At 36.1% G+C, this 21,467-nt stretch overlaps 2 protein-coding genes across 4 annotated transcripts in view; one reads left to right on the top strand and one right to left on the bottom strand.

Annotated features, from left to right (window-relative positions):
• The first annotated feature begins 2,297 nt into the window (after nucleotides 1-2,297).
• Nucleotides 2,298-14,685, top strand: msh6 (mutS homolog 6 (E. coli)). Of its 2 annotated transcripts, none has more exons than XM_016474646.1 (10): nucleotides 2,298-2,656; nucleotides 4,099-4,304; nucleotides 4,433-4,608; nucleotides 5,278-7,831; nucleotides 8,735-9,021; nucleotides 10,270-10,387; nucleotides 10,474-10,563; nucleotides 10,666-10,820; nucleotides 12,460-12,659; nucleotides 14,505-14,685. In XM_016474646.1, the coding sequence occupies exons 1-10, from the start codon at nucleotides 2,424-2,426 to the stop codon at nucleotides 14,584-14,586; spliced, it is 4,101 nt and encodes a 1,366-aa protein (XP_016330132.1). In that variant the 5' UTR covers nucleotides 2,298-2,423; the 3' UTR covers nucleotides 14,587-14,685. The 2 variants fall into 2 exon arrangements, with proteins under 2 accessions (XP_016330132.1, XP_016330131.1); XM_016474645.1 differs by having other exon boundaries at nucleotides 4,096-4,304.
• Nucleotides 14,686-15,055: 370 nt separating this feature from the next.
• Nucleotides 15,056-21,467, bottom strand: part of fbxo11a (F-box protein 11a) — a 69,865-nt gene continuing 63,453 nt past the window's right edge. For both annotated transcript variants that reach the window (XM_016474648.1, XM_016474647.1), the window contains exons 15-22: nucleotides 20,149-20,234; nucleotides 19,249-19,325; nucleotides 19,004-19,147; nucleotides 18,820-18,930; nucleotides 17,526-17,633; nucleotides 17,332-17,440; nucleotides 17,162-17,260; nucleotides 15,056-16,041 (exon numbers count right to left, since the gene is read on the bottom strand). In XM_016474648.1, coding sequence (XP_016330134.1) covers nucleotides 15,912-16,041; nucleotides 17,162-17,260; nucleotides 17,332-17,440; nucleotides 17,526-17,633; nucleotides 18,820-18,930; nucleotides 19,004-19,147; nucleotides 19,249-19,325; nucleotides 20,149-20,234 — 864 coding nt within the window. In that variant the 3' untranslated portion in view covers nucleotides 15,056-15,911. The remainder of the gene's footprint in view (nucleotides 16,042-17,161; nucleotides 17,261-17,331; nucleotides 17,441-17,525; nucleotides 17,634-18,819; nucleotides 18,931-19,003; nucleotides 19,148-19,248; nucleotides 19,326-20,148; nucleotides 20,235-21,467) is intronic.

The following is a 21,467-nucleotide window of genomic DNA, read 5'->3' as shown; positions in this document are numbered from 1 at the left end:
CCTACACCTCTTCCTCCCACAGAAACACGCGATACAGTTGTCAAGAGAGCAGGAGTCGTAATAATTCCCAGGAACACCTCTGCAATTGATGAGGAAACACAACAATGTCTGTATTTCCAGAAACAGTTTAGGAGATTTGGGCAAGATCCCCAAATTCACAGACATACAGTATGATTTTTTGACAAATTAACAGTCACAGCGTCTAACCCTCATTTTGTAATCCTGATGTTTCTGTACTGCATATGCAAATTCATATCCATACAGTCTATTCTCCAAATCCAAGAACACTAAAAGATGCCTCTATTCTGCATTTTGTCTAATTTCATACATTTTTTCAAATCGCAAACATTATACCTGCATGACAGTTTGAGTCAAAGTAGAAGGAGATCACATGATTGTCACTAATTCACTTACTTTTGATTAGTCAACTAGAAATGCTGCAGAATATATTAAAAGAGAGATATGTATATATATCATATCTTACATCAGGGTTATTATGGTTAATTAAAGCTATACAAAAAAGTAATGTAAAAGTGTAAGTAAAAAAAATAAAAAAATGATAAAATCAAATATTAACTTATAACTTATTTCAAACTTATTTTATTATAACTTATTTTGATTTCAGCAAGTTGCCAAAGCTAGTTACTCGATTTACTAAAAATAATTAAAACTTAAAACGTATTTTATTATATTTTATATTTATTATATTTATATAGTTTTTATTAATTTTAACTATATTTCGTTTAACATATGTATATTTATAATCATATAGTAAAAACATATTTATATTTTGTCATTTTGACTTATTCTACAATTTAAAATTTTAACATATTGAAATATTTTATAAACTTTAATAAAACTTTTTAATAAAATATTTTATAAAACAATAACTAATAAAAATGAAACACAAAATTACTAAAACTTTAACTAAAATTAAAATGAAAACAGAATATACAAAAATAAAAATGAATTCAAAATATTAAAACTGCAATACTATCTCAATGATACTAAAATAATCCTATAAACTTTAATATTACAATTTTACATTAATATTACAAACTTTTAAAACATTTATTTTTTAAATATTTCTATATCCTAAAACTTTCAGTTCCGTTTAAATAATGATTTTCAATGTGGTCTAAGAGCCTAAGAGCCTTTCAATGTGGTCTAAGTATCACTGGATCACAATATTACAAATATGACCATTTACTGCGTGAGGTCGTGTACATTTGTTGAGGGATGTTAAATATGCCAACACTGCACCCTGCTGACGCAAAAGGAAAATTAAATACGACATAATCTTTCTAGTCCATCACATCATTTTCAAACAAATATGCTGCCTTCTCTCACATATTACATCAAATTCATTCTTACAGCGGATCTCAAAATAAGCGACGCTTCATGGCCTAGGCGGCGTGTCTATTTAATAAATCTCTTATTTTAATTCTTCACGGTGTATTTTTGATTAAATGTGTTTGATTAAAATTTCTCTGTGTCTCTATCAGCTGTAAATAATTATCTAAGTAACAGTCATTTTTGTTACATTTCATTATTTTACATTTGTATTTATTGTTCGCTTTTGTTTGTGTTCTATTAGCGGTGGCTTACACAGAACGCATGCGTTTTTAACTTGAGCGTCGCGTTTTTAGAACGTCGCGAGACGCTGCTAAAGACGCGAGCGCAACGCTCAACGACCGCTTCTGATTTGATCACGACAAACGACTGTGATTGGTCCATCCTTACAGCCTTACTGTTTCTTTTCTCCGCGCTTGTTATATAATAGACATAATATAGTATTGAGGTGATAACAATATAGCGATTATTGGGGAGGAATTTAATTCGTGTCACAGGTATGATTGCATGGTATTAATAGATATAAACAATTACACAGTGCAAAAATATCTCCAATAAAACAATAAATAAATAAATCCCACATGTATTTGAAGATTGGCTGGCTAGTGCCCTCTTATATGTCAAATGTCTGTCTTTTTGTTATCATTATTTTGCATGTTTTTTTTTTTTGAGGGGGGGAGGGTTCACACAGAACATGGCATGCGTAACTTCAGCGTCGCGTTTTTAAAACGTGACGCGAACGCAACGGTCTAGCGCGTGTTTATGTAGAAAAACAGTAGGAAAGCAGCGCACACGCATGTTCTAACAAATACAATACATGCATCCCCTCTACAAGACCTAAATTAAAATTAAAGCAGGTCATGTCAGCCATGTGGGTTGTGTAAAAGGATACACAGAGCTTCCAATTGGTCCACAGTCTCGTGGCGTCAAAACGATCCTCCTCTTCCTTTTCCGCGTAGCAGCAGCGTTTTCCCGCGAACTCTCAGCTCCACAATAACTCGGTTGAGCTGGACAGTTCTGGGTATTTTTGAATAATTCAACACTATATTGCGCAGCACCCTTTTGGAGACATGGCGAAGCAAAGTTCTCTTTTTAATTTCTTCACGAAGTCGCCGCCTCTCGCGGTGAAGGCCAAATCTAACCCGTCTCCAGTGGAGGCAGATGCAGTGAGCAGATCCAACACCTCACCCAAACAAGAAGCCAAAGTCAACAGCAAGAAAACGCCATCAAAACCCGTCAAGTCTCAAACTGTAGCTGGACATGCGAAACTATTCGGAGAGAAAGCAGTCAATGCAAAAGAGAGGTAACGTCACAGTAACTGCATAGTAAATGTGCAGTGCAAAGATTTTGTACTTGTTACCATGGTGACACCATGTCAGTACCACGGTACAGTAATTTACTTTAACAGTACTTTGATATATGCAAGCGCACTAAAATTGAGTTTACAATATGGTATTCTTCAAATAACGTTACCTAATGTACTGTTACAGTACTGTTTTGTCATGACTGTGCCATGAAATTTACATTTAAGTGTTTTATTGCAAGGCATTTCCTAGAAGATAATGTTACATGTTTAGGTGTAAATGAAATGCATGCATTATTTAATAGCAGTAACGGAGAAGTAACTTACATGGGCTTTGGACATTGTTAAACAAAGACACTCGCGAGTCATGACAAACGTACTGCCTCGTGCATTTTGCAAGTATTAGTTGAATATTTTGAATTTTGTAGATTGTTGACACTGTCAGAGGTTTCATTATGAAAATTTACCGGAGGATTGTGTCTAAAATGTGACTCCACGTGCTACTTACTTCTGCGTGTTTGGCGGGAGACTTTGTGGAAGTGGGTGGATCAAGTTTCCCAGCTTTTTTTTTTCTAGCCAGTTTTGACCAATAGGAGCGTCCGTTACAAAAAAATCTCCATAGCAACCATACGTTCCGTTAAAATCCGCTACTACAGTAACGTTAGTCGTTACTAGGGATGGGCGATACCCCTTTTGTTTTCGATACGATACCGATATTTTTCAAGGCAGTATCGTCGATTTTTGTTAAATAAACAAAACCACTGGTAAATAAAACGCACCTTAGTATCGATATTTTTTGTTTGAGTATCGATACTTTCGATACTCGCGTCAGTATCGATATATCGATACTTCGGATCGATACGCCCATCCCTAGTCGTTACTCTAAAATAATAAAACATTAATTTTAGATTAATATATGCAGTAGATTAATATATATGAGGCGAAAACGAGTGTAAGAACCCTGAAAGCATGTTGTTTATTTTTATGACATTATTGGTATTTTTATTTACAGTGTATATAGTATTTATTTAGTATGTAGTTATATAGTATCGGGGCATATACTGTTACCAGTTCCTTATTTTATTAAGCTTATATAGTTTGTTCTGTGTTCTTTAAATTACTATATTTAATGTTTACTCTGTCGGGTCTGTGACTGCTTTAAATGTGTTAATATATAAAATGATAGTTATGAAAAGTACAGTAATGTCATACTAATTTACAAATCAATTACTTTTAGCAGTGTGACATGTTGCACTGCATCTAAACTTGTTATAAACAACATTTTCAAGTTTTCTGTACTTAATATTGAACATAGTTTGTTTAATGAGTTTTTATTAATGAACCAGATTATATTTTTGTACCATATTTTAGGTGGATATGTGATTTTGCTCTTGCTTTATTTGAATGAATGTCTCACAAAGATCATTGTTTCTCTCCAGCAGAGAACCGTCATCCATATTTAGCGCTGGCACTCTGGTTTGGGCCAAATTGGAAGGCCATCCCTGGTGGCCCTGTATGATTGTTCCTCAGCCTCTCACCGGACAGCAGATGAGGGGCCGTGGCCGAGAGCAAAGACTCCACGTTCACTTCTTTGATGAACCACCAACCCGAGGTTGGGTTAACACAAAATACATAAGAGAGTATCAAGGTGAGCAGGTCTTTATTTCCACATATAGAACATCGTCTTTGTCAACTTTCTTCTCAAGTTAGAGTATAAAGAATTATTCAAATGTGAAAAAATATTTTATTCTGACCTTACATACTTGTTCCTTAAAGGCTCTGATAGCACAGATGCCAAATCAGGTGGAGTGTTCTTCAGCGGTAAGCCTGTGATCCGTAAAGCGATGGAGCTGGCAGATGTTGCGATGAAGGACAGTCCTGAGCAGAGACTGAAGATGTCCATGTGCATGGATCCTTCAGGTGACGAAGAGGATGATGATGAGGATATGGAGGTGAGCAAACACTAGAGTAAAGAAAATTAATATTCACATAAAAGACACATTCAGTTTGAAGAGATTAACTTGTCTTAGTCTTTCCAAATCTGTATGACTGACTTCTTAATGTTACCGTGCATAGTGTCTACAGCCAAAAACAACACAGAAAAGCAGCATAGTAGTTTATACGACTTGGGTACTATATTCCAACATTTTTTAAGTCATGCAATAGCTTTGCACGAGGAGCAGGAAATTAAAGTAATTATTTACTGAAAACTGGCCTCTTTCTTTTTCACTTGTAGCTACTTTTTCATGGAATGTAAAAAGCAACATTAACATTCACCAAAATGTTCTCTTTAAATTTGTAAGAATAAAGTCATACCGGTTTGCAACAACACGGGTAAGTTTAAGTAGTTTTTAGGGGGATGAACTAAAGAGAAAATATTGACTTGTTGATCATTCATGTTTTAGCAGTTGCCTGTCAGCATCTGTCAAACAAAGTGTTTCTGTTGTGCATGCAAGCTTTGACTACAAAAGTAAAATCTAATAACTTCTTTCTACTTCTCTCAGAAATATAGGAGCAATGTGAGTTCACAGTTGTAATTTGCATAAACCATCACTTGCATTATTGCATTGCAAAACAACATTTGCATTATTATAATTTCATTATGTAATATTTTATTGTAGGTTGATAAATCAACCTTATCAGATGCAGAAATGTCTGAGGAAGAGGTTAAAGAAAAGGCGAAGGCCAGTCGACGTTCATCTCGTGCTGCAGCTGAAAAAGGTCAAAAGCCGAAGCGTCGCCGAATCGTGGTGGCGTCTGACAGCGATGACTCTGGTGAAGAGTTCAAACCTGATCAGGCAGGAGGAAGCAGTGACGAGGATGACGAGGAGGGAGTGAGTAGCGGGGCTGAGGAAGAAGAACGCGAGCCGGAGACGGAACCAGACAGCCCTGTGAAACAGGTGAAGCGCAAACGTCCTTCAGAAAAGCCTGCTAAGTCAAAGAGCAAACCAGACCCGCCAAAACGAGCACCTGCAGCTGTTTCATCAGTGACATCGGACACCAAATCTCGACTTTCTGCTTTCTCCGCACCGGACAACTTCGAAAGTCAGAGCGGCAGCGCAAACGGGACGGATGGAGAACCAACTGTGTGGGACCACGAGAAGCTCGAGTGGCTGCAAGACTGCAAGAGAAAGGATGCACAGCGCAAACGTCAGTCTGACGAAAACTACGACCCTACGACTCTATACGTACCCGAAGATTTCCTTAACCGGACGACGCCTGGAATGCGCCGTTGGTGGCAGCTGAAATCTGAGATGTTTGATACCGTTCTGTTCTACAAAGTCGGTAAGTTCTACGAGCTCTACCACATGGACGCTGTGATTGGCGTCAATGAACTCGGTCTTACCTTCATGAAGGGTACTTGGGCCCATTCTGGTTTCCCCGAAATCGGCTTTGGACGCTTCTCAGACGTGCTCGTGCAAAAGGGCTACAAAGTGGCTCGCGTGGAACAGACCGAGACCCCTGAGATGATGGAAGCACGATGTAAGACGTTGGCGCGTCCCACTAAATTCGACCGCGTTGTCAGGCGAGAGGTTTGCCGAATCATCACGCGAGGGACTCAGACGTACAGCGTGCTCGACGGTGCCCCTTCTGAAACTCAAAGCAAGTATCTGTTGAGCATTAAAGAGAAGAGCGAGGAGGACAGCGCGGGACACAGACACATCTACGGGGTGTGTTTCATTGACACCTCGGTGGGACGCTTCCATATCGGTCAATTCCAGGATGACCGTCATTGTTCCCGTTTGCGTACTCTGGTGGCACATTATTCTCCAGCCCAGGTGCTTTACGAGAAGGGCAACCCGTCAGCTGAGACGCTAAAAATCTTTAAGGCCATCTTGTCTTCAACTCTACAAGAAGGCCTCAATGCTGGTTCGCAGTTTTGGGATGCGCAGAAGACCCTCAAGGTCCTTGCAGAGGAAGACTACTTCAACGAAAGCAAAGCCGACGATGAAAAGGCATCAGTGTTGCCTTCGACTCTAAAAGCAATGACGTCCGAATGCGATGCTTTAAGTCTCACTCCAAAAACGGGTTATGAACTTGCTCTTTCTGCACTTGGCGGATGCATGTTCTACTTGAAGAAATGTCTAGTGGATAAGGAGCTTTTTTCAATGGGAAACTTCGAGGAGTATGTTCCTGTCGACGTGGAGATGGAGCAGGCTGAAGGAGCATCGTGTTTCTTTGCCCAGACTCGTCAACGAATGGTTTTGGATGGAGTGACCCTTGCTAACCTTGAGATCCTTCAGAACAGCTCAACTGGAGGTCCAGAGGGAACCCTACTTGAGCGACTGGACATGTGTTGCACTCCTTTTGGCAAGCGCTTGCTAAAGCAATGGCTCTGTGCCCCTCTTTGCAATCCATCCTCCATTGGAGATCGCTTAGATGCTATGGAGGACCTGATGGGTGCGCCGTCCCAAGCGGCTGAAGTCACAGACCTGCTAAAGAAGCTTCCGGATCTTGAAAGACTGCTTAGCAAGATCCACAGCATGGGTACTCCTTTGAAAGGACAGGACCATCCGGACTCCCGAGCCATTCTGTACGAAGAAGTCGTCTACAGCAAACGCAAGATCGCCGACTTTCTCGCCGCACTTGAGGGCTTTAAAGTTATGAGAGAAATCGCGTCGATCATGGAGCCCATTGCGGAAGGCTTCAAATCTAAACTGCTGCGTCAAGTGATGCTCCTCAAGACTGAAAACAAAGATGGGCTTTTCCCCGACCTTTCACCAGAGCTCAAACGCTGGGATACAGCTTTTGACCATCAGAAAGCTCGCACCTCAGGCATCATCACGCCAAAGGCCGGCTTCGATTCAGAGTTCGACCAAGCTTTAAATGGGATAAAAGACTGTGAGAGAGGCCTGCAGGAATACCTGGACCGACAGAAGAAGCGACTGGGCTGTAAGAATATGTCTTACTGGGGAACGGGAAGGAACCGCTACCAGCTCGAAGTTCCAGACAGTGTTTCAGAGAGAAGCTTGCCAGAGGAGTATGAGGTGAGGTCCACTAAGAAAGGCTGGAAACGGTACTGGACTAAGGAGATTGAACGGCTGTTTTCAGAGCTACAGAGCTGGGAAGACAAACGAGACGCAGCGCTTAAGGACTGCATGAGAAGACTCTTCTACAATTTTGACAAGAATTGCAAAGACTGGCAGACAGCGGTTGAATGCATGGCAGTGCTTGGTAAGAAAAATCAACTGTATAGTTTGTTTAAACTTTTTCATATACAAAAAAGGAGAAGAGAACACATTGTTTTTCCTATTCATCAAAATATACTACATGCATCATATGAACATCATATATACCATACTTTACATCAAAAATGCCAACATGCTCTGTTCATTCATAATTTTTCAACTCCAATCTGAAAATAAGCGTTTTTTTCAACTTAGACTGTAGTTTATGTAGCTCTTCTTTATGGATAGGTGGTCAAAGTGTTGATTTGAGCTAGTTACCAATGCATTTACATGCACAACAAAATGCTGATAAAAAGCAGCTTGTTAAAACAGGTTTTAAAGGTTTATGTGTAAATCAATAAGCTGACAATGCAAGATCTGCAGCATCTTGGGCATTAACAGGAGAGTTAAAAAGTTAAATTCATTTTTTTTTAAACATTTTTTCCATTCCACTGCCCTGCAAGTCTGCATTTTAAAAAGTCAGACATTCACATTCAAACTCAAGGATACAGGGTTTATGTAAATCGCTAATGATCTTTTCATGACACATATTGAGGTGTTTACATGACCTTACAGATTGTTGCCTTAAGTGTAATGTGCAAGACTGTAAATGAATTAAATTGAATTAATTCAAAAGTTTTAGCAGCATGTTGCATTATTTGGCATTGAAAATGGTCACAGAATGGTTGTATGCACAATTACACCAAGTCATTCAAATTCTTAACACTATTTTTAAATTGAGTCCAGTGTGTCTATAACATTTACTATTGGAAACTGAGTTTAATATAAAAGTTTTAGTTTTTTTCCAGAATTTGAGGTTAAGATAATTGTAAATGCCACGCTTACTGAAAAAATGAGTGATATTTGTAATAGAATGCACAATATGTTCTTGTTCTCTCCACCTCTGCAGACGTGCTGTTGAGCATGTCCCGGTACAGTCAGAGCGGCGACGGGCCCATGGCGAGACCAGAGATAGTTCTTCCGGGTGACGGGTCTCAGTCACGCCCCTTCCTGGATCTCAGAGGGTCCCGTCACCCTTGCGTTACCAAGACCTTCTTCGGTGATGACTTCATCCCCAATGACATCTTCATCGGCTGCCCTGGTAGTGAAGATGATGATGATAATGGTAAAGCACTTGCCCCATGTGTATTGGTCACCGGGCCAAACATGGGAGGCAAGTCCACCCTAATGAGACAGGTGAGTGTTGCTAATCAGTTTTCAACAAAGACAATCTTCATGGTGTGTTAAGAACGTAATCATTGTTTTTGGGGTATAAAACTGAATTAATGTCCAACAGTCCACCAATCTTAAATTATAATTTAATGCATTGAATAGCAATACCGAATGTATTACACATGCAATTATTTTCCTGAATACATTTTGCATACAGACACTTTTACCCAAAATGAGTTGCATTGCATTCAGAGTATACTTTTTTTTTTATGATTCAGCTACAGAAATTCTATTCAGTTTTCAGTTTTACTAAAGAAAGGCTGGAAACGGTACTCGGCTAAGGACATTTCACTAAATCCAGATCTGGTGTGACTTTCCCATGTATTTTTTAAAATCATTTTGAGCCACACCAAAATCATTTTGGAATGAATTGTGATCGAATTTCAAATTACATTGTGCTTTGCATTGTTTAGTAAAGAATTGTAATCGATTTATTGTCAGAGCAGATAATTATACCCTTACAGCCCTCATCGTTTAATAGTGACTTTGAATGTAGTTGAGAAACATTTAGGCAAATTTCACCCTATAATGTGTTGAGCAGCTGTTCAGGCAGGAAGGATGTGGTTTGAGCTCTTATTTATGGAAATGCAGGTTTCTGTATCATGCTTTTGTTTAGGCCTGTAAATTCTACCGATGAACATAAAAAATAATAATATTAATTAAATCTATAAAAATCATGGATCTTGTTTTTTTAATTATTATTAAAAAAAAAAATTATTTTAATTTTTTTAATAAAAGAAAGAAGAATTTGGTTTGAGCTCTTATTTATGGGAATTGCAGGTTTCTATATCATGTTTTTAGTCTGTTTAGTTGTTCAGGCCTGGAAATCCTGTCAATAAACAAAACAATAATAATAATAACAAAATATTAATCAAATCTTTAAATGTCATACAATTAGCATTTTTATATTATTTAAAACATATACAGTATATATCTTTTTTTCTTTTAAATGAAAAGGAATTTATTGTTCAAAAGGAGTGGGAAATATTGTAGAACTACACAAATTTATTAACCTCATATTAATTGGATGGAATGTTTGTACTTTTGAAAATATTTCCTCTTACCGCAGGACTATTGAAGTGACCTAAACGTTGATGTGACGTAAAAATGTTAATGCCCTGTTAAAATGAAATAAAGTAATATGCACATTCTATCAGATGTTACCCTGTGTTCTCTTATAAAACGTGTTTTATGTGGCTGTGTCTTGTTCAGTGTGGTCTGGTGGTGATTTTGGCCCAGCTGGGCTGCTATGTACCTGCTGAGAGTCTGCGCCTCACTCCTGTGGACCGAGTCTTCACTCGTCTTGGCGCCTCTGATCGTATAATGTCAGGTACGTTGCCACTTGTTTCTTATCTGTTCAACCCTCATGTGTGAGCTTCACTCTGGATACTTAATAGACCATGTTTGGTTTTCTAGGTGAAAGTACGTTCTTTGTGGAGCTGAGCGAGACGGCCAGCATCCTGCTGCACGCCACCAAGCACTCCCTCGTCCTGCTGGATGAACTGGGTGATTTAGTTGCTCATCACACATTAAACTCTGCACACACTAAATGAAAAGCGAAATTCTAAATTGGGTCAGTTCTAACCTTTTCCTTCGCTTGAACTGCAGGCAGAGGTACAGCCACGTATGACGGCACAGCCATCGCCAGCGCTGTGGTGCAGGAGCTGTCAGAGAAGATCTGCTGCCGGACCCTGTTCTCCACTCATTACCACTCACTGGTGGAGGACCACGTCCAGGACCCCGCCGTCAGACTCGGACACATGGTCAGTTTCACCGTCTTCACCTTCATACTGAAAATATCACTCAACGGACCAAAATATTTTACAACAAAAACATTTTCAGTAATATTCTGTGGCCTGCCGATGATTACAATGTAAAATGTTTGTACAAGCATGCAAAAATCATTTATACTAATGCACATCAGGATTATTATTGTATACTAAACTACATTATTGTATACTACAAACTACATCCATTAAAAAAAATTGTTAATTGAAATAGTTAAAAAATAACATAAAAATACAAAAAACTTTTACAATATTTCTCATTTTTGTTTAGCTTAACTTGAAATACTAAAATAACAAACTAAATTATTGATAAAAAAAACTATATAGACAAAAACATTAACTAAAATTCAAATGTAAACAGAAAATATTAAAATATGTATATATGAATTAAAAAACAAAAAAAGAATCAAATATGAATAAAAACTTTAATATTGTCTAAATAATACTAAAATATCACACGCATTGTAACTTGGAAAGTCTATAAATAAGAAATGTTTAAATGTAAAAAAAAATTAAAAAGTCTTTAAAAGTACAGACCCTCTAATACTAGCACTGTCTATTCTATTTCTATTCTCTACTCGTTTTCTTTTTATTTGTAAAAAAAACACAAAAAAAACACTTGATCCTTTAACACTTGCACTCTTTATAATACTTTCTTTTTATTTAAAATATAGAGCCTCTAACACTAACATTATCAATTCTTTTTCTATTCTTTCAACTTTTATTTCTTTGTAAAAGAAAAAAAGAGAGACCCTCTAACTCTAATGTTCTAAATTTTTTACTATTCTATCTACTTGTTTTCTTATTTATTATTAAAAAACCCTTGCTACGTGTACTGCGTTGGGCTAACGGAGACTTATCACAGCACTTACAAATCATTGCTCTTTTGTTAGATTTGATTGCTTGTTGTCATCATTTGGAAGTCGCTTTGGATAAAAGCATCTGCTAAATGATTAAATGTAATGTAAATATAAATAAAAACAACAATTACGTTAACAAATGAAAACAAAGTATAAAAATAAAAACTAACTCAAAATATGAATAAACTATAATAGGGAATAAATGATAGTAAAATAACAGTCACGCAGTGTAACTTCTGTAAGTAATAAATGTTTGAATGTAAAAAATAATAATCTTTGAAAGTACAGCCATAAAACAAGACATATTTTTAAAATACAAAAAAAACGACAACAAAAAAAACTAAAATATTAACCAAAATTAAAGCAAAGACAGAAAATATTTAAAAAAAAAGCTCATTCAAACTAGTAATAAAAATTGTAATGGTGTATAAATAATACTAAATTAACTCCATAAATAATGAATGTTTGAAAGTAAAAAAATCTTTTAAAGTAGTCACAAAACTAGACATATTTTTTATTCAAATGAAATCAGAAAATATAAAAATAAAAATTAATTTACAAATCGTTTACTAACCTTTTCTTTATATCCAGGATTTCAGCTTCTGACATGACTATTTAAAACTGGTAGCTTTCATACTTTATATCCGTAATGTTTAACCAGAAGTTTTTCCCCCCCAATGCATGTTACTGGTCTTATTGTGAGCAATCTTTTTTGGTGAGATTAAGTGAAATGATCTCGCTGTGTTTCCTGTCAGGCCTGTATGGTGGAGAACGAGTGCGAGGACCCCAGTCAGGAGACCATCACCTTCCTGTACAAGTTCATCGGTGGCGCGTGTCCCAAGAGTTACGGCTTCAACGCGGCTCGCCTGGCGAGCATCCCGGAGGAAGTCATCCAGTCCGGCCATAAGAAGGCCCACGAGTTTGAGAGGAGCACCGTGTCTCTCCGGATATTCAAGTGAGTGACCTTACGATCTGTGTTCTGATTGGACCGTTCAGATTTTTTGCAGTGTGACATTTTCATTAAGTACATTTCACACCAAAATGACAAGAATCTGTGCATTTTAGCGTCGAGACTTTATTTTACTTTTTATTTTTATTTACTTGCAGTATTGTTGCAGATGTGTTGATGAAAATGTCACCATGCAAAATTCTTAATGCAGGGCTTCTGTAGGGTCTTAAAAAGGTTAATTTGCCCATCCATAAATTAAGGCCTTATAAAGGTCCTAGAGCAGAGCAGAAAGTCTTAAATTCATAGTCATTGCATTGTTTCATGCATTGCAAAAAAAAAAGAGAAAGAATATCTTACTATTTTTGTCTTGTTTTCCAGTACAAATATCTAAACATCCTTAAATCGAGATGCATTTACTTGAGATGCAAAATGAAGACAAGTCGTCTGTTTTCTGAGAAATTGAACAAAATTAAGTGCGTTTATGCATAAAACAAACATTATCACTTCATTTTGTTCAATTTCTTTGTGTCCCCTTCCATTTAGTCCTTCAGTTTTTTTAAAGTCTTTAAAAAAAAAAAAAGACTTTTAAAAGTCTTTTAAAAAAGACTTAAACAGTTCTTTAAGACTTTTTTCTTTAAGTCTTAAAAAGACGTACATTTATCTGTACAAAAAAAGAAACCCTGTAATGGCTCTAAAACAGATCTAAATTAATCGAAAGGACAAAATATTTGTATGTTACACATAACTTACAAATGCTGTATAGGGCTGCACAATTAATTTAATTTCTAATCGCGATTACAATTATACGTAATCGTTCAAAGCGGCAATTAATTGTTCAAAGTCCACTTATGTTATTCTGCACGCTTAAGATGCGTTTTTTTCTTTCTACATTTTATCTTAAGGGTTTTCCCATTGTTTTAGTATAACATTATAATACCATTCATATTTTTATTTTTTTATAATTTAAAGAAGAAACCAATCCGATGTATAGTTGACATTTGAGGCTTAATATTATTGAAAAGTACTAAGTTTTTCAGTTTGAGTGTTTTCAGCTTATTTTCATATAAAATACGGCATGCAGTTGCATCAAACAATGGCATAAACATCATTCAATGTAAATTGTGATAATCGCAATTACAATTTCAAGGGAATAATCGACAATTATGATTTTTGTCATAATCATGCAGCCCTAATGCTGTATTATTGTAACTGTTCCTAACAGACTCCCGTCAGTCAGGTCTCAGTATAGCGTGCGTACGCATGTATTTGTGGGTGAAATCAAATCGGTATAACAAGCATCTTAATTATCAAGAGGTTTTCGCGATATGGCTTAATGTGATTATTAAACTTCAAAAGGCGATGATTAATTACATAAATCTGAGCGCTGCACATTTCAAGTCCTGTATTATGCAGAACATGTTTTTTTCTGTTTATTAAATGCATCTGACATCTAATTAAATGTTGAAAATATAAATCAATCTATATTTACTAAATAAATACAGTTTGAAGCAAAAATGAACAAAGCATACATTGTGTACAAATGAATTAAATCATTTTGCTTGTAAATATCTCCTCATATTCGTTGAGGAAAAACAAATTATTTGAGCATATAATAAGCATTATATAACGCAAGGCTTTTAAAGTCGACTGGAGTTATGACTGCTTAAAATGAGGCTTTGCAATCAAACAAAAGTGTCCAACATTAAAACTAAATAATAGTTTTGATTGAATTTTGATGAATTAAATAAACAGAAATGCATTCCCAGACCTGTTAAAAGTGAAAATGTTTGCTTATAACACAAGTTTAGATCCTGTACTAATTTATTTACAATGTTCTCATTTGTTCAACAGGAAGTTGTGCTCATTCGCTGAAAACCCCACCGCTGACCGCGAGCAGTTCACAACACTGGTTCAGATGATCGGCAGCCTGTGATGGAAAATGTTTTTTCTTTAAGTTCTTCTGTTCACCATTCCATCAGTTATTTTGTTGTCACAGAAAGCAAGCACTCACTACTGAAATGATCTAATAAAGTTTATTTTTAAAAATGTAACACGTTCCTCTGACTAGGAAATTAAACTTTTGATTAATTACTAACAGCTACATAATGGTTATTGAGTACTTCACAATATATTAAGTCTAGATGTCATGGAACATGCATACAATTCAGGCTGTATGAGAACCCACAGTCACCAAATACAGTTGGATGGAGGGGGAAAAAACACAAAAAAACTGTACAGATATTCATCAGAGCTTCAAATCAGCACGAAGCCTCTTAAAAATCTCCAGCAATGTCTCTTTGGCTCACATCGCCTCACACGTGGCATTCAGAGCGAAGCGGCGTGAGAACAGGGGGGGGGGGGGGGGGGGGGCACAAAAAAAAGCTGTACAGATATTCATCAGAGCTTCAAATCAGCACGAAGCCTCGTTTAAAATCTCCAGCAATGTCACTTCGGCTCACATCGCCTCGCTCGCGGCATTCGGAGCGAAGCGGCGCAAGAACGCGATGCTTTCGCAAGTCTGACGTCTTTCAGAAGGGTTCTCGCTTTTAAATCCTGCTGTCGACCAATCAGGGTGAGGGGGCGGGGCTAATCATTTAAATCGCTTCCAAACGTACGCGTATGGGCCGAATCGTTACCACCAGCCTCGTGAAAACACTTCATATTACTTTCACATTCAAAACATTGCTGGAGAATACTTAGTGTTTCTCTCTCTTTTCTCTTTTTTTTCCTCAAATCTCTTTCACAGAAAGAATATACATCCTGCGACATGAGAACAAATACAGCAATCTAAGGTATAAACAACCCCGAAATTAATATACTTATAATAAAATAAAAAGACATTCAAGTACATTTAAGATTTTTGCTTGAAAATACAAAACTACATGAGAAAGCATTAAAATCAAACCTCAAGAACTCAACATCTTTAAAAAAAGCAAAACTGAAGTGCTGGGTCATTTTTTTTCCATACATATACAAGAGCGTGGTGACGGCTGCACGGGAAGCATCGAGTCTATACGCTCTGGGTCCGTTTCTCTCGTCATTTTCCATCCCACGAATCCAGAGTCGTCCCAAGAGCGGCAGGGAGAAACGGGATCCACACCGAATCCACAGCAGAACGTCAGTTAAATAGAAATGTTTCCTCCCTGCGTTTACGCAATGCTTTCTTTCTCCAAGAGTTTGTTTGAATCAAATTGAATTATTTCTAGCGTGTAATCTCATCTGAGCACATGGAGTCTGTGGGTTCGGAGCGGCTCGGCTTCAGTTGTGCTGCAGCGTGTTGGACTCTATAGGAGGCGCTGAATCGTACAGCGTGTCTGTGTCGTGCGTCGGCTCTCCGGCTAGTGTGCAAGGGTTCGACAGAGTCCCTGCGCCGCAGTCACAGAAAAACCTGCAGACAGAAACACAATCAGTCACACATTGAAGATGCAGACATGAGGATTAAAAGAAACTAATATATATACACACACAAAACAATAAAAAAGTATATATAGAGTTGGTGTATAAAGGGGTGGAAAATGTTTCAGAAACTTTCCCAAAAAAATTTTAGGGGAAATTTTCGGAAAATGTCCCACATTTTTTGAAATCCTAATTATATATAGACAGAAAATGTGTGTTTTGTATTTTTATGTTTTAATTTTCTGCTAATCATATATATATATATATATATATTAGGGGTGTAACGGTTTACAAAATTCACGGATAGCTGGCCAATCAGAGCACACCTCGCTTTTCAGACCGATGAGCTTTGTAAAAATTGACGCGTTTCAGAAAGGCGGGGCATAGAGAAGAAACAATAATGTACAGTATGTGGAAAATAATGTGTTTTTTGAACCTTAAACTGCATAAACACATTTGATTACACCAAATACACAAAATAATGTTCTTTTTAGCAGCATCATATGATCCCTTTAAAGCCTAGTGTACTTTTCAAATAAATAATCACTTTGCTTGTAAATGTCTCCTGTTAATCCCTTTATTAATAAATGAATTTTTCTTAAAGTTCTTTATGCGCTCTTGCATTTGAATGAATGAATGAATGAATGATGCATTTATATAGCGCTTTTATTGTGTATTGCTGTACACCCAAAGCGCTTTACAATCATGTGGGGGGGTCTCTCCTCAACCACCACCAGTGTGCAGCATCCACTTGGATGATTTGTTAATTTATAAATTATAATAACATTATGACTTTATTTGCATGACATTTTTCCTTCCAAATTGTCATAATTATAATGCAAAAACATCTATAAATGCAGTAGTATTTTTTATTTAATTTTAAATCAGCATTAATTAATGGAGCTACAGCAAATAACTGTACAAGTGCCATTTTGTACTTATTGTACGTAGTAATGTAATTTTCTCCCCACATTAATGCAAATTTGAGGAGAAAACATGCTTAATTGTTAAAAAAAAAACATCTTAATGGTCCTAAAAATAGGCAAAATAATTCTTGTTTTAGTAGTAAATGCAAAGCAAACTCATAGTAACGCTTGAAGGGAATGACTGACCTATCGTGTCTAATAAACTCTACATCGTGCCCTTGATGACACTTCTTGATGCAGTTCACACAGATGGCGTTGCGGTCTGTGGTGTTACAGGTGTGACACCTGCACAGAGAAACAGAGGCGTGAGAAAGCAGCCGCCGATGTCACACAGATTTCAGAAGGAGGAGCTTTACCTGTAAAAATCGTGCATTGGATAGCTGGTGTAACTGGAAATCTTGTACAAGCACTGACCTCTGCTCACCGCTTTCTCTATGGCATCCTGATTGTTCATGATTTTGTTGTCTGTGAAGAGGATTAAATGAGAATAATGTTCATTTAAAGTCCACTGGATCATGAAGTGAGTGAAATGAAGATGTTTCCACTTTACCTTTCATCGTGACGTTGACGCCAGACGCGAGAAACAACCCACCGAAGCGGTTGTTGAAAATCTGATTGCCTTCTAATGTCGCCGTCGCATGATTCGTGATCTCAATACCTGCAACAGACGGAGCTTAACAATTATTTGTCTATAATGAATATTTAGTATGCATCTCATATCTGTGATTCTATTAAAAAAAAGTAGCATTTTCAGAAATTAAAGCTGTATGCATTTGTACAGTTTAGTACATTTCTAGGAAAAAATTGTTAGTATAATAGTAAACATATAACAGTAAAATTAGTGCTGTCAAACGATTAATCACGATTAATCGCATCCAAAATAAACGTTTTTGTTTACATAATATGTATGAGTACTGTGTATATTTATTATGTATATATAAATACACACACATACAGTATATATTTTGAAAATATTTACATGTATATACATTTATATTATATATAAATATATTTAATATATAAACATAACATTTTTCTTAAATATATACATGCATGTGTTTGTATTTATAGATGCATAATAAATATACACAGTACACAAATATATTATGTAAAAAACTTATTTTGGATGCGATTAATTGCGATTAATCATTTGATAGCACTAATATATATATATACACTTGATGTTGATGAGATTATAGATTTACATATATATAATTTTACATCTGTATATTTTTGATACATTTTATTTTTTATATTTCGTAAAATGACAAGAATAAAAAAAATTAAACTTCAATAAAAATATTTTAAAAAATCGAAATTGTAATGAAAACTATAATAGCATGTCACTGATACTAAAATTATAGCGAGAGAGAATTATGTAAGATTTAAAAAAGCATGTCTTTAAGTGTTAATAAACTGCACTGTGTCATGCTAAATCAATAAATATCAATGTATTAAAATACAAATCTACAGAAAATCTTTACTATACAAAACCACAATGAAAGGGTTGACAATCCTAACAAAAAACACAACATCTGTTTATCCATGAGCTTCCTGTTCACTTCCTGAAAGAATGATGTCATTATGATACCATCCTTTTTTTTTTTTTTTAATAAACAGAATAAAGCATTTCAAGGGGTATTTATGATGGTAACAGCACTGACACATAATCTAAAGACAAAAATGTCAAAAACTGAAATACATTTAAAATACATGTCCATTTTTACCAAAAGAAAACATGCAAGACATGATAAACGTTTCAAAATAAAATCAAGTTAGATTTTTGTTTAGAAAACGCCTATAATACCGTGTCAGAGTTACATTACTGAAACGGAAATACACACCAGCAGCAAAACCGTCGAATATCCTGTTCTTGCGCAGCACAGGGTGACTGTTAGTACTGATGAGGACTCCGGCCTGAGCGTTCCTGAAGATATCGTTCTCCTCAAGCAACCCTACAACATCAAAAACCTCATCAGAAGCTGAAGCGCACAGAACAGAGAGATCATATGAGAAGAGGAGCATCACCTCGTCCTCCGTTGAATATACAGATTCCCCCGTCCCGCCCGTCGTGGATCTTGTTTCTGCGGAGCGTGGGGTTGCTGTCGGTCTTGATCCAAACCCCGGCCATGGCGTTGTCAAAGATCTCGTTGTCTTCAATAAAGCCTAAACCTGACAAGAGATTCAGAGGATGCTTATCTATCTGATCAAAATATAGAAACATGAGCCTTTATATCAAGCAAGACATCAAAAGGCAATGACGGAAATATTACCTGAATTGTAAACAAGAATTCCTCCGTTCTGTCCACCCCAGATCTTATTCCGCCTAATTTTGGGATTGCTGCCAGTTCTACAAGAAATACCAAACAAAAATATCAATTTTATGTCACTGCTTTTTTTTTGAAAAGTCATGTTATAACTCCACAAGTCTGTGGCTGCTCGATTATGGCGAAACTCATAATCACGATTACTTAACACGACTACTCACTGACTTCGGAAACATCATGCATTTATTCAACTTTTAAAATAAACTCATCTTTTAAAATAAATAAATCATATTTTATGCAAAAAAAAAAAAAATAATAATAATATTTACATTTAAATAAATATAAAAAATATTAATATAAAAATAATTAATTTCAAATAATAATTTACAAGTTAATTAAATAAATAATAATATAAAAATAAAATGGATAAAACTGAAAAAGATCGATTATGTTGCATTAAACTAAACTTAAAAAAAATTAAAAAAATAACACATTTTGTAATAAATAATAATAATATTAAACAATTTAAAATAAAAATTATATAATAAATGAAATAATTCAATATAAAATAAATAATGTTAATATAAAAATTCATAAAATAAAACAACAATAATATTATTATTATTCTAATAAAAATAATCAATTCAATAAATAAATAAAACTAATATATAAAATAAATGAGATAAAAAATTAGAGACTACATTGTAGTGCACTTCCACAACCACTGAGCATTTATTCAACAAAAAAAGTGACTGAAAAAAAGGGTTGAAAGCGAGAGCTTCATTGTGAAATGGAATGAGGCACACTATTTTCATGTTGACTATCATTGTTTCATTATCACTGAAACTGAAAATAACATTTAAGTATCGCCCAGCCCTACATGATAATGCTTGTTAAGTCACTGACCTGATCTGAACTCCAGAGTACATGTGGTTATAGATGTCGTTGTCTTCTAGCACTCCGTGACCGTTATCATAGAAATAAACGCCCACCTGTGGACAAAAACACATTTACAAAATCACTCCAAGAAGATCTAGAGATCCCAGAGGCTTTAGACGTACATATATAGGTCCACATATACTTGGACACTGACACAATTTTTATTATTTAAGCTGTTGACCAAAACATATTCAAGTTACAGTTATATAATGAATATGGGCTTTATACATTCTAAAACATTCTAAATTAAAACTTACCATTGAGAGAAACGGTACCATTGAACTGTACCTCACCTTCAGCATTATAATTATTTCAGACTGAGACAAGACCAAACTTCTCACAGCAGGCGCGTCATCAGCTTGAGATCGGTTTGTGAGATCGGCCTTTATAGAGACCGCCGATCAAACATCCCAAAGCGATTATCGGCCGATAGTGATCGGTAATCGATCAATCGGAGCACCCTTAACTTACAGCCTCTCAGATCTGGCAGTACAACTTCAAATCCTAGCGCTTAGACTTTTGCTACTCCTTTCGTGACATTCCTGTAGCAAAACTCACTTGTGCACTTGTAAATGCAGATGCCAGAGAGCAGAACCGGGGGTGGGGCTGGGGTGCGAATGAAGCCACTTTACTGGTCAAAAGAAACATTAATATGCACATGTATCAGTTATTTGTAAAATGCTGGAAACTATTTTCATTGAATATCCTTCGCTTTTACAGGATTTTATTAAAGACAATGCATTCATCTTGTCATTCAAGTATTATCTGGTAGACAAATAATGCAACATCTTTCATATGTATATCCTACTGCATATTGCAGAGAGTAAAATGGCTGTACCAACTGCTTATAAATAAAGCATGGAAATTTGTTTAACCACTTTATATAATGACCATTAAAGCCAATATAAAGCTATTAAGGCACAAGTGGAAATGAAACGGGTTAAAAACTGATGAAGGTAGGCAAGCAACTTGCCAATATGGTGCATGATAGAGATGCACCGATACTGGTCTCCTGTACTCGTACTTGTACTCGTTAAAATGCCCCGATACCAAATGCCGATACCACACAGCATGTGATAAGCGCCATATTCAAACAAAGAAACACAAACAACAGAACTACAGACAGCAGAATGGAGTTATAAGAGATTAAGGATGTCTACTACGAAGTATATGTATGCAATGAATATAATGTTAAACATTCAGTATTAACGCCTGTATAGCTGATGTGCGCGAGCTGATAAACAAAGCACGCTGAGTGGATTGAGCGCGCGGCGGCGCAGATGCGC

This window comes from Sinocyclocheilus anshuiensis, unplaced genomic scaffold (genome assembly GCF_001515605.1).
Source record: "Sinocyclocheilus anshuiensis isolate Anshui unplaced genomic scaffold, SAMN03320099.WGS_v1.1 scaffold300, whole genome shotgun sequence".
NCBI classification, from domain to species: domain Eukaryota; kingdom Metazoa; phylum Chordata; class Actinopteri; order Cypriniformes; family Cyprinidae; genus Sinocyclocheilus; species Sinocyclocheilus anshuiensis.
The sequence above is the reverse complement of the archived record's forward strand: the minus strand, read 5'-3'. Positions and strand labels throughout refer to the sequence as shown.

What these genes read in the sequence shown, in the direction of transcription:
- msh6 (XM_016474645.1), top strand. Translation starts at nt 2,424, where the DNA reads ATGGCGAAGCAAAGTTCTCTTTTTAATTTCTTCACGAAGTCGCCGCCT. An exon ending in GCAGTCAATGCAAAAGAGAG is followed by an intron (nt 2,657 to 4,095) that starts GTAACGTCACAG and finishes GTTTCTCTCCAG; the next exon opens with CAGAGAACCGTCATCCATAT. An exon ending in TGAATGCATGGCAGTGCTTG is followed by an intron (nt 7,832 to 8,734) that starts GTAAGAAAAATC and finishes CCACCTCTGCAG; the next exon opens with ACGTGCTGTTGAGCATGTCC.